We start from the raw sequence: 12,516 nt of genomic DNA, 5'->3' as shown, positions 1-12,516 counted from the left end.
ATATAAATTTATTGTAATATATTTTAAATATGTAATCATTTTAAATATGTATCATAAAGTAACATTTAAAGCACTTAGCTTTAATATAATTTCCCCTAATTTTTTTTTATAGTTTGTTTTGTTTTACTTTGCTTTATTCTGCTTTGCTTTGTTGAGGGCTGAAACTAGGACCTTTGCACTAAGCTATACGCTTAGTCCCTTTTTATTTTTAAACCATGTCTTGCCAAATCACCAAGGCTGCATTTATTTTATGATCCTCTTTCTCAGACTTCCAGAGTGCTGGGATTATAGCTGTGAACCACCACAGCAAGCTCACTTTTTAATTTCTTATTGCTATCAAATGTGGCTTTCCTCAATACCATCGAATTTATATTTAACGTATACCTGTCGAGGTTCCCATCATTGTAGTGGTATACATGCTTTCTTTTCACTTGCCACAGAAAACAATGTATTTTCTCTGGGGTAAGACACAGAGATCAAAAAGCTAAATGTTTACCTATTTGGGACAATCTTTTTGGACATTCATGATAGGAATATTGTAAAATAATTGGAAAATGCTAAACTTACACTCTGTAAATGCTTCTCCAAAATTCCAAAATCTGAATTTTCTTCCTTCCCTCATTTGAAACAATTGAATGCTCACATCACAAATATTCACACTTACACTTATTTGGGGCCATAATGTATGGCCTCTGGGAAACAACCACTGAGATGTTGTTTTTATTATGCTTACCTGTTTAGGAAGACCACATCAATTGATTTAATTTTCTCTAATTTTACCTTTGACTGCTGCTACATGACCTCTGCCCACCCTCCACTTATTTTATTCTGGTGAATGTTCTACATCCATAAAGAAACATTTAGTAATATCATCACTTTTACTTAACTCATATATTTTAATTATGGTATGCTGGATGTTACAAAATATAATTTTAATAGATCTCCTTTCTGCCTCTGGCCACTGGTATACTAAACCATGATAGAATGAAGTGTTATTTTTAAATGGCCAACCATTACAAGTCTAAACATTTTCAAAATAAACTTTGATTTTAAAATTAAGCAATTAAATAATCTTCTTCCATGAAGACTTTACTTAATAATACTTATTCAAATATGATGCACAGCTTAAAATGCTGAAGTTCATATGTACCATTTTAGATTCCCAAAAAGTGAAAATGACCTTGGCAGCAAACACTAGCTATCTAACAGCTAGGCTGAAATTTTCTCAACAAATATAAACAATTCTCCAGTATATAAATAGTAATCACATAAAGATACTGTGGGAATGTGAGAAGGAACAAATAAAGTCAAGTCCAAGCCATGACTAAAGATGAAACAAGATGGAGACCTAGACACCAACAACTTCAAAATGGAGCATGATTAACTAGTGAATCATTACCATGACTTCTGACTTCCAGGAAAATTGCTAGTATACCCATCACTGAAATGCCCCTAATCCTCACAGCACCTAATGCAGCCCCCTTTAGAATATCCAGAACAAGTCAAATCCTGTACTCGTTCAGTGTCTCCTCTTTCTTATGTACACCCAATAATTCACCTGCTATATTTTTGTTTTACATAGAAACTAAGTACATCTAGTATTCAATTATTATTGGCAAAATCTTGGCCTGGGAATGGTGTTAAATATATTTTTGATTTGATTTATATTACTTTTTATCATATGTTAGAATTTACAGTTAAATAAAGATACAGGCCAGATGTTGTGGCACACATCTGTAATTCCAGCATTATGGAAAACTGAGGGAGGATGATCACACATGTGAGCTTAGCTTAGGCAAATTACTGGCTTAGTGAGACACTAGGTCAAAATAAAAACTAATGACAGGACTAGGAATGTTACTTGGTCTGAGGTCCTCAGTTCATTCCCTAGGATCATTAAATAAAACACCATACAAACAAACAAATGCTATTTGTCTTACATACATACATACATATATACATATATACATATATATATGCACACATATATCTTATATATAATGTATATATATTTAAATTATTATGCTGATGATTGGAATCTTCTTGATAGTTTTCCAGTCTTTTCCCCTAATGCTTTCTATTTTACCTGTCTGTTCTATTTTGGTTTTGTTTGTACCCTTGTTGTTCCTAGAAATAAAAACAAGTATGCGTCTAACTGTGTACTTTTGTACCAGCCCTTTCCTCTATATTACACACACACACACACACACACACAGTGCATGTTCTCACTCACTTTACTCCTCTCCAATTTCCATCTATTTATTATCTTCCTATTTTTGTATTGTTTTTTACACATTAATTATCAAGATATAATATGCTATATATTATACTTGTTTATTTTGTATTTTTGTCAGTCAGGTTATGAATGGATGGTATAAAATGGAGTTTATTGTGTTGTTGATGGTTAGGTTGAATACAACTCTGTTTTATTCTTTTTCTTTTTTTTTTTCCATTATTTTTATTGGTACATTTTAGGTATACAATACAGTTACATGCAACATTGGGATCTTGGACCTTTATATGATTTATCTTGGTTCTTATTTTTCCCACATTTCCCTGCTCTCCCTTCACCCCCTCCACCTTTCCCTATTTACAAAGATTTTGTTTCCATTTTTACTTTTCTCATATTTTTCCCTTCTTTCCTTTCCCCCATCCCTACCACTTCCCCTACTCCTTAGATCTTTTCTTTCTATTTCACATTAGCAATTAGAGCATTTGAACCTTATTTACACTTTTAGTCACACCAGATAAAGTATCTAGTATTTACACATGCATGTCCGATTTATTTCACTTTAGAGTATGGCCTCAATGTATACCCATTTAGTTATAAATGTCTCTAACTTCTCTTTCTTTATGGCTGAGTAGTACTCCATCTTATTGAAAAACCACATCTTTATCCAGTCTCTCCACACTCCAGGGCCTCAAACAATGCTTACTTTGCAGTAATCATACACACACTAAATTTTTTTTTCTGAATAAATAAGGGAAAGTGAGATGCAATGAGACATATTGGGGAAAAAAGTTTTGAAAAATTCAGCATTTAATGTAATTCTATGACAATTTCTAATTGAAAGCTATAGTTGCATCACAGATAGCAAAAGCAACCAAAAATCTTCATTATTCGGAAGATCAAATAAGGCGATTCAGCGATATGAACTCCTGTTTTCTATACTTCTGTATTTATGTTACACATTTCAATTCATTCAGTTTCAGTTTCATAAATACTTCTAAATACTCTACAATATCATCTGGACATTGCTCAATACTAAAAAATGTCAGGATTGCAAGACTACTACATGTTAGTTGTGTGATTCCATCTCCAACGTCTTCATATCATCATGTGTAACTTGTGATTCATGAAAATAACCATTATCTTACTGCTGCTCACTAGGCTGTGTGAGATTATGATCCCGGAGCAAGCCCTGAAGTCCGTCATTCACTAAAGTTACACAATTAATGCTGTCATTATTAATGGTAGATAATAGAAATGAACAAAAAGAATGTGCTTCTGTATTCAGACAGACTTTTCAAATAAAGTTTAAAAATATTCTAATTCTAAAAATACAGCTGAGAAACCAATTTAACATCTCATACAGTTATTTTAATATAACCACACTGTTTCTCCCTTGCCCCGAGCACACACGTACATCAAGCTACAATTTTGAACTTAATTAGGAATTTTAAGTTTTTGAGATCTTTATTTTCCTTTATTGTCAAGAATAACACTTAGACAAGAAGGACTTCCCCTTGAACGTGATTAATAGTAATGAGGGCAGATTTTGCTGTATGTTTGCTGTAATTTCAGGTAATGTTGAGATGATTTCAAGTGCAGATGAGATTTGCTGCTGAGGTAAAGGAGGGAGGAAGAGTATTTACTTACAGTGTATTTCTAGCACCTGCATGGCTACCTGAGGGGTGGCATTGAGGGATTCGTGGTCTACTCTGCAGATTACTGCCACTCCGTCATCACTCCGGTCCACTCGAAAATCCAGGGTGCTGCTCACAGTGAATGTCTTACGATTTGCATCCTCTTCTTTTAAATATTTTACATCTGAAAATAAAATATGGGTATTAAATTTCTACAACACCTCTGAAAGCATAGTACACTCAAAACACTGAAATATTTTTCTCCCCATTTCTGTTGATTTTTAAGATGCAAATATGTGTTCTTTTGACTTAATCCATTTCAGTTTGACCAAAATTGCAGCCAGTTAAAAAAATAAAACTTAAGGGTTAAACACAGAAATAAATAAAACATGGTGAATATAATTTTAATTTCCTTCGACTCAGGTTTATTTAATTCATAATCAGAATTATAATTAAATAGTAATAATTAGGTAGAAAATACTAGTTGTGATTCCATTTGAAAAAAAGGCAAACCGATTTGAAAAGTAGTCCCCTTTTCTCTTAGATTTAAGCTTTATTAAAAGATGAGCTTGGGCCGGGGATTTAGCTCAGTGTTTCCCACTGCCCGATCTGCAAGTGTACGGTCCTGAGTTCAATCCATGGTACCAAAAAAAAAAAACAAAAACAAAAAAAACAGATAAGCTTATTTCTCTCATCCACAAGCACAGTTGGGAAGAGTAAATTTTTAATTATCTAGTTATGTCTTAAAGAAAGCATATGTATTTGTGCTCTGGCTTTAACATGAAATCTATGACACAGCAAAATTGGTAAAGAATGCCTAAGATAAGAAAGTTGTCCTATTTAGTAAAGAAAAAGGGAACAGTCATCTTAATACTCTAAATGTCTAGATGAATATTTGCAGTGAAATCTACTCGGAGATTAATATTCACTTGGCTGAGGAATCCATTTCACCATAGATGAAAATACTTTCCTCAAGATAGGAATTCACTCACTGATTTTAAACTTACTGTGCATAAGCCAGATTTATTGTTAAATGGTGTACTTAAGGATTATTCTTTCTATGGGAAAAAGACTTTTTAATAATATCCTCATTTCATTTGCAGTTTCTCAATTCTGAAGTAGCTGATAAGAAGAGGGCAATTTTAACAGATTAGAAATAACAGTGACAGGCTAAGGTTAAGATATCATTATAACAAGATCTTAAATGTGGTTGAAAGGAAAATGTGTTCAGTTTTGTGATTTCTCTTTTTCCCATCACTCATCATTAAATAAAAACAACTTTTTTTCTGGAAATGAATACTCTTAAATAAATGCATAGAATATTTTACACTGGAGGCCAGGGATTTAGCTCAGTGGTTCCACTGCCTGCTTTGCAAGTTAACAGGTACTACGTTCCATCCCAGGTGTAACCCCCGCCAAAAAAAACAATAATAACAACAACAAAAACACAAGAATATTTTACATTGAATACAATAATGTATTTGACAAATATTTACATGTAAATAAAAATAAACAATTTATCTAAGTAAAGTGCTTCATTTCTCTGTTTTCTACCAATATTTTTTTCTTTTAAAACAACATTGAATTGCATGTATTTGATGAGTAGATACATATGCGGTTCATTGATTTTTAAAATTATTTCTAGATAAATGTAACTTTATTTTATTGATTAATTGTAGAAACAAAAATAAAATCCATCTTAGGAAAAGATGAAATTAGATAAATGTTGCACATCTTGGTCCTGAATATATGCTTATGGTAAGTTCATATGCTATGAAAAAATATCCAATTAAGTATAGTTCTTAAATAATTTTAGAGTGTAGGAAAATTTCTAATACATAGGGAGACAGCATAGACTTTCAATTCTCCATTTTAATGTGTTAATCATATGGAATATTGAATTGTATGCAAAATATTTTAAATGCAATTTATATAAAATATTATTTTTGTTAAAATAACAGATTTTGACATTTGAAGATACATTTTAATTTAAGAAAAATATTAGAAATTATATTTTTTTGGGGGGGGTATCAGGGATTGAACTTGGGTCCTTGTGCTTTTGAAGCAGGTGCAGGAACCAATGAGCTAAATATCCAGCCCCTTAAATTTATATTTTTAATGTCTCAAAGACTATACAAAAATGTTGCTACATTTTAATTTGTATTTTCTTTCCTATAAATCATGTAGCTTTTTTACTGGCTCCTTTCTCTAAATTTTTTTGGGGGGGGTATCAGGGATTGAACTTGGGTCCTTGTGCTTTTGAAGCAGGTGCAGGAACCAATGAGCTAAATATCCAGCCCCTTAAATTTATATTTTTAATGTCTCAAAGACTATACAAAAATGTTGCTACATTTTAATTTGTATTTTCTTTCCTATAAATCATGTAGCTTTTTTACTGGCTCCTTTCTCTAAGCAGTGTCAGAATAAAAAAATAAATAAAAAAGTTTAGCTATCTTGACAAGTCGCATTTACAATATTTCATGCAGTATACAAAAGTTATTTCAAAATATTGCTGTTAATTGTTTGATTTTAATGACAACTAGATTTAAGAACTTACACATCTGTTTATTTTGCTGTTTTTATTACAAAATATTATTAATATAATATTAATTGGACACAAAATTTGAGAGCTATTGTATGTCACAAAATTTTGATGAGCATCATTCAAATAAAAGAAACAAAACTAAAATTTATTTATTTTAATAGGCTTATATGACAGCTAATAAGGTTATTAGGAGCCATAAAATGAACAGAAAGGATCACTAAGCTGAAATCATTCATAATCTTTTCCCATATTTTATGCTGCCCTCTTTGCCCCAAAACAAAACAGAAACTAAAAAGTGTCTTTATCGTGGTTGCTCATCAAATTTTTATGTTACATAATTGCTATCAAATTTGATGTGTCCATAAGTCACACATGTATAAATACCGAATAGTTTCTCTGGTGTGAAAAACTATAATAGTGCATAAGATCCTAATGGGATAACTGACCATGTGAAATAGGAAGAAAAGGGCTAAAGGTGTAGGGAAAGTGGGAAGGGTAGGCGAAAGGTAATCAGGGAAAAGGAAAAAATATGAGAAAATGAAAAGATAGAAATAAAGTGTTTGTAAATGGGGGGGATGAAGGGAGGGCAGGGACAAGGGGAAAAAATGAGAACCAAGACCTGCCATGTAGAGGTAGAAGATCCCAATGATGAATGTAACTGTACTATATAACTAAAATGTACCAATAAACTCAGTGAAAAAACAAAGTACTAGACAAATTTTAAAAATAAAAATACAGAACTATAAAAAAGTGTCTCTATTTTCACTTTCTATCTTTAAAATGAACATGTGTTACACAGTTTTAAAGCAGATAGCATTTTTCTTTATTTTGCATAGCTTGTTTGCTGATTCTGTGTGTATTCTTGTTTCCTAGTCTTCCCCTCTTTGGCTTGTCAAGTACACAGTCATGAGCAAGAGCAGCGTATCTCAAAATGGATTGTGCATACCAGTCAGCTTGTGTGCTTGTTAGGATACAGACCCACATTGCTGAGGTTGGAATGTGTGACCAGAAGTCTGCTGCTGGCACGAAGGCCACATTTTGAGTAACTAGGATACAATGAATATACTGGTCCCAGAGAAATGACAAAAAGTGTACAAAGGCTGGTGAAATTTGATTTGCCTTCCTTTCTCTCTTTCTTTTTGCCTGAAGACTTTTGTTTTTATTTTTTCTTTTAAAAACATTTTATTAGTAGTACATATTTGCCATACATTGAGTTTACATTCATCATAGGGAATTTGTACCTGTACATGATATACGTTTTCTTTTAAAGCAAAACATTTATTGGTACATTTTAGATACACATAACAATAACACATCATAATCATGTACAGGTGCAAATTCTCTTTTTAATTGTCCCCCTACTCTTGTTTTTTGTTCTTTTAAAGGGACAGCACCTCTCCAAAAGAGGAGGCCAGAAATAAATAAGAATTTATAGATTTTCTTTTCCTCAAAAGTCTTACAAAAAAATGCTCATCCTCTTTTTCAGGTCCTTCAGACACTTAAGAATTTATTTTTGCGAATGGTGGCAGACCGGGAAGTACAAGAGAGGAGACACAGGAGCAAATCCAGGAAACATGGAAATGCTCTGTGTCAAATGAAGCTGTTGGTTAACATGGATTACCTTAATGACCTATTAAGATTAGGTCATTAAATATACGTAAATTTTGACTCAAGAATAAGAAAGGCAAGAATGTTATACTAACAGTTGAATGGGCAGCAAGCAGAGAAGTAGAGATGAAGCAATCATGGTCAAATGTTGACAATTTGAAAAACCGGTGCGAAGCATTATCTTATCTCATTATACTGTTGACTTTCACTTTTATATGTCAGAAATTTTCTATAAAATGTTTTAAACTCACCTAAGAGAAAACTTTTAAGTATGCATCTCAAAAAATTATTTTCCTAAACATTTTCAAAGCCTCAAAGTGAGACATTTTTATAGTTGTTTAACTTTATGAAATGTAGAATATCAAATGTAGAAATTGCAAAGAGCATTCTCCTGACGTTCAGAATTTTAGATCTTTTGTCTACCAAATGTTAAGTGGAATAGAATGGCTGAGAGAGTGCTGATGCCCGCCAAATAAATATATTTAAAAGTTTTGAATTATTTATCTGAGAAAAAAGCAGAGTCATGCAGTTTTTACATTCAAATCTTTTCATAAAATATCAGATCTCAGGGAATATCGTTATAATCATGTTTCCTAGATTTCTATTATTAGGCTATCTGCCTTTATATCTACTTTCTGACCACAAATACCCTGAAGTTTTAGAAGAAAATTCTCTTAGCGGTTTGAACACACCCTGAGCAATATATTTGGAACTATTTTGACTCATTTGCTTTCTTCCCTTTTGTGATTTTTATGCCATTTAAACAGATATGAAAAGAAGACACTTCATTTTCATTAAGAGAAATTTTTCCTTGGGTCCTGAAATACACTGCTATATCAACCAGGCACCAATGTGAGCCAGTTTTCTCCCAGTCCACTGCAAGGCTAGTAGGTCACTCTGGGAACAAGGAAGGACTCCGATGTAGCCTTTCTATACAGAAAATGCCATACTTCCCACCTTTTGTAAATATCATCAAGGAATCCTCTGGACTCACAGAAAGCAGCAAGGTTTCATTGTGAAACGCAGGTACCAATGGTTATTTAGCAACTGAGCTTTTCTAATATTTTCAGGATTAGTAGAAGTGATTTATAATGGATCAGACGATGATTTCAGTGGGAAAAATCTAGAAGTTTATTCTCAATCTGCATTGCTATTATTATATTATATGACATTATGTCATATTACTTTCTTATTGTAAAATATTCCCCAAGGGCCACATGGTAAACACTCGGTTGCCAGATTTATGAAATTATTGGGAAGTGATAGAAATATTAAGAGATACAATTTAGCTTGTGGAAGTGGGTCTCAGGGGGGAACATGCCTTTGGAACTTGAACTCTGTCTTCTTTTCACTCTGTCTCTCTCCTCTTTCCACCTATGATGAGGTACACAGTTCTGCTCAAATACATGTTTCCTACAAAAATGTTCTTTCTCACCTGGCCCAGAAACAATGGACTCAAGGGATCAGGGACAGAAACCTCTCAAATTTAAGATATATTAAATACTTTTTTCCTTTAAGTTTATTTTTGCAGATATTTTGTCACACTAATACAGAAAATAAGTACTTAGAAATGGGGTCTGTGCTGTTACTCTAATTGATGAAGCCGTTCAGAAACCACTGAAATTGATTTATTGAAGCAGTTTGGGAAAGTTTGGAGAAGTGGGCTACACAAACTCAGAATTCTGTAAGCAGAGGCTGATGGTCAGTTCTAATGGGAGATCAGAACACCAGAATGCCCTCAGGAATTTGTAGAGTAAAGAAAAGACTTAGGAGCTTTCAGACAGAAATGAGTACTTCATTGAGAATTTTACTAGAAGCCATTCTTGTTCTATTCTGGCAAAGAATATGTCTAAATTTTGTCCATGTCCTGGGATGGTGTGGGAGGTGGAATTTAACCATGACAGGTTAATCTGGAAGAGTATACAGGATAATACACATTACAGTATACAGGTTAATACAGGCATGTGTATTGGTGTCTGATTTTAGCCAGATTCGCAGTGAAAATTGGCAGTGAAAGCAAGAGCCTGTGCAACTTGTAGTTTGGCCCTAAATGCAATTGGATCCAAGAGGGGTGTGATTGCTAAATAAATTAACACTATTAAAAATAAACCCAACACTGCACTAGGACAATAGGATAATGACTTCAGGGCACCTCGGGAATCAGCAATAATCCTTCCCTATTGTAGGCTCAAGGATATAAAAGTAAATCGTTTGGAGGACTTTGCCTTGAAAATAGACTCCTAGAGTGCCTTCTTAATGCAAAACCACTTAGGGAATTGTTTTGTGGGGGAACTGTTTCCCATGTTCAACCATGTGGGCATGAAGAGGCTGCTGCATTTCTTTTCCAAGGGGGCTTAGCTATTACAAACATTGATGCTTTCCATATGGTGCTGGTTTTGCAGGCAGAAGAATGAAAGAGTTGTGGAATCACGGAGAGTTCCACTGAGATTTCAAAGGCAAGTTTGAAAGGACTATTATGTTTGAAAGGATCAAAGTTACTGTGAGCAACCCATGACAAGGCAATGTGTGATGCGGTGAAAATGATTGGAATACTGTGCCAGGAAGATGTGGTTACCACGGGGATACCAATAAGTTGTAGCATCTCCTGAGGAAAGTAGTCGGAAGTGAGCACAGCCAGTTTAAGAGAATGGCCAAGTGGGTTCTGACCACAGGACAGAGAGGTAGGGCTGTATAGGACCTGGAGCTCATCCCGTGTGCCATGGGGGTAGATGACAGAACTACAGAATTTTATGTTTGTCCTATTGTACTTTGAATTTCCTTTAGCCTGATCCTTTTTATCCTCTTATTTCTCCCTTTTGTAGTGGAAATGTTTACTCTCTGCCGGTGCATCTTGGAAATATGTAACTTTGTTTGTTTGTTTGTTTTATAATAGTAGCTTACAGCAAAGAGGTTGCCTTATATCTCAAAGAACTTGGCGTTTTGAAAAATGCTAGAACTACTGAGACTTTTGGGATTCCTGGAGTGGAACTAAATTAATTTTGCATTATTAGAAGGTCATGAGGAAGCTAGGGTGTAGTTTGAATATGGAACGTTACCTACAGGCCATGCGCCAAAGGCTTGTTTGTCAATCTGAGGACCCTATTGGGGGGGGTGGAAACTTTAGGAGTACCTGGAAGTAAGTCACTGGAGATATTCCCTTAAAGATTTTCTGGAACACTGGTCCTTTCCTCTCTTTTTGCTTCCTTGCCCCTGTGGAGTAATCAGCTGTACCCCACCATATGTTCCTTACCATGATGCTCTGCCTTATCACAGGCCTATAAACACCAGGGCCATGTGAACATGCACAGAAATCTTTAATAATATGAGCCAAAATAAATCTGTGCTTCTTTAAAATGAGTTTTCTAAGGAGTTCTGTCACAGCAAAGAATAGCAAACGCCACTGTTATTAATGTCATTTGACTCTATTAGCAGTGGACTAGGTGCATGGCCTCTTCTGATGGAGAGTAAGAAATAGGTGCACTACATGAGATTTGGCTATATTGTTAAAAGTTAGGGTCGTGTTAGAGAACTAGGCTTGTGGAGCTAAGCATGCTAATGTGGAGCTAGGTGCTTAATGGAAATTCTGTAGATCATATTACCTAAGAAATAAATCATTTTAGAAGATAACTAAATGGCCTACCTTTTTTTTTAATGTATATAAAAGTAACTTTGTCTGGTTAACTCATTTCATAATCTAAAAGCATATTTTTAAAACCAATTTGTCTTGGGTAGAATGTTGATCTTTTCATGTTAAGGTTAAATTTTCAAAGTTGTAGAGCAAAATATTTTTTTTTTAAATGTTCAAAGCTTTTCATTTCCTATTTGCTTTAAATGTTCTACAAACCAAACATAGTGACTCCAAATCTTGCACAGTGGAAATCTGAATGCTAATAACCAATTTTATCTTTGCACTGGAGAATACATCAAAGCACGTTCTTCAGGCATATTTCATTCTCGCCTATGAGCAGTCCTTCATACATCTCCAATCTGAAGATTTAAAACATTCTACCCATCATATTCATTTTGCTACGGAGTGCCAGTCATAATTCTGTTTTTTAATTATTAATTAATTTTATGGATTCATTAAAAGTATGCAATATAATGACAGTCATCATTGGAAATTTGCACCTTTACATAATCCAACTTGGTTCTTGTTTTTCCCCATTTCCCTGCCCTTCCTTCAATACCTCTACCCCTCTCTATCTACAAAAACTTTTGTTTTCATTTTTTCCTTTTCTCATATTAATTGCATTTCCTTCTTTCTTTCCCCCTACCCTCCCACTTTCCCCTTCCCATTTGAACCTTTTCTTTCTATTTCATATTATCTTTTATACCTTTTAGTCCTAATTTACACTTTCAGTTTCTCACACTAGAGAAATGCTCCTGTATTTACACATGTGTGTTCTATTTATATCACTTGAGTGTCACCTCAAAGTGCATCCATTTAGATATAAATGTCTCTAGTTTCTCATTCTTTGTGGCTGAGCAGTACTCCA

The 12,516-nt window shown here is 33.9% G+C and overlaps 1 protein-coding gene across 1 annotated transcript in view; it reads right to left on the bottom strand.

The window, feature by feature from the left end:
- Cadm2 (cell adhesion molecule 2) overlaps positions 1 to 12,516 on the bottom strand; it is a 241,785-nt gene that overhangs the window by 129,708 nt on the left and 99,561 nt on the right. Inside the window, exon 5 of the mRNA XM_010602876.3 lies at positions 3,881 to 4,051. Within this exon, the coding sequence (XP_010601178.1) occupies positions 3,881 to 4,051 (171 nt within the window). The remainder of the gene's footprint in view (positions 1 to 3,880; positions 4,052 to 12,516) is intronic.

Source organism: Fukomys damarensis, unplaced genomic scaffold, assembly GCF_012274545.1.
Source record: "Fukomys damarensis isolate Sample0158 unplaced genomic scaffold, DMR_v1.0_HiC HiC_scaffold_24, whole genome shotgun sequence".
Classification (NCBI taxonomy): Eukaryota; Metazoa; Chordata; class Mammalia; order Rodentia; family Bathyergidae; genus Fukomys; species Fukomys damarensis.
The sequence above is the reverse complement of the archived record's forward strand: the minus strand, read 5'-3'. Positions and strand labels throughout refer to the sequence as shown.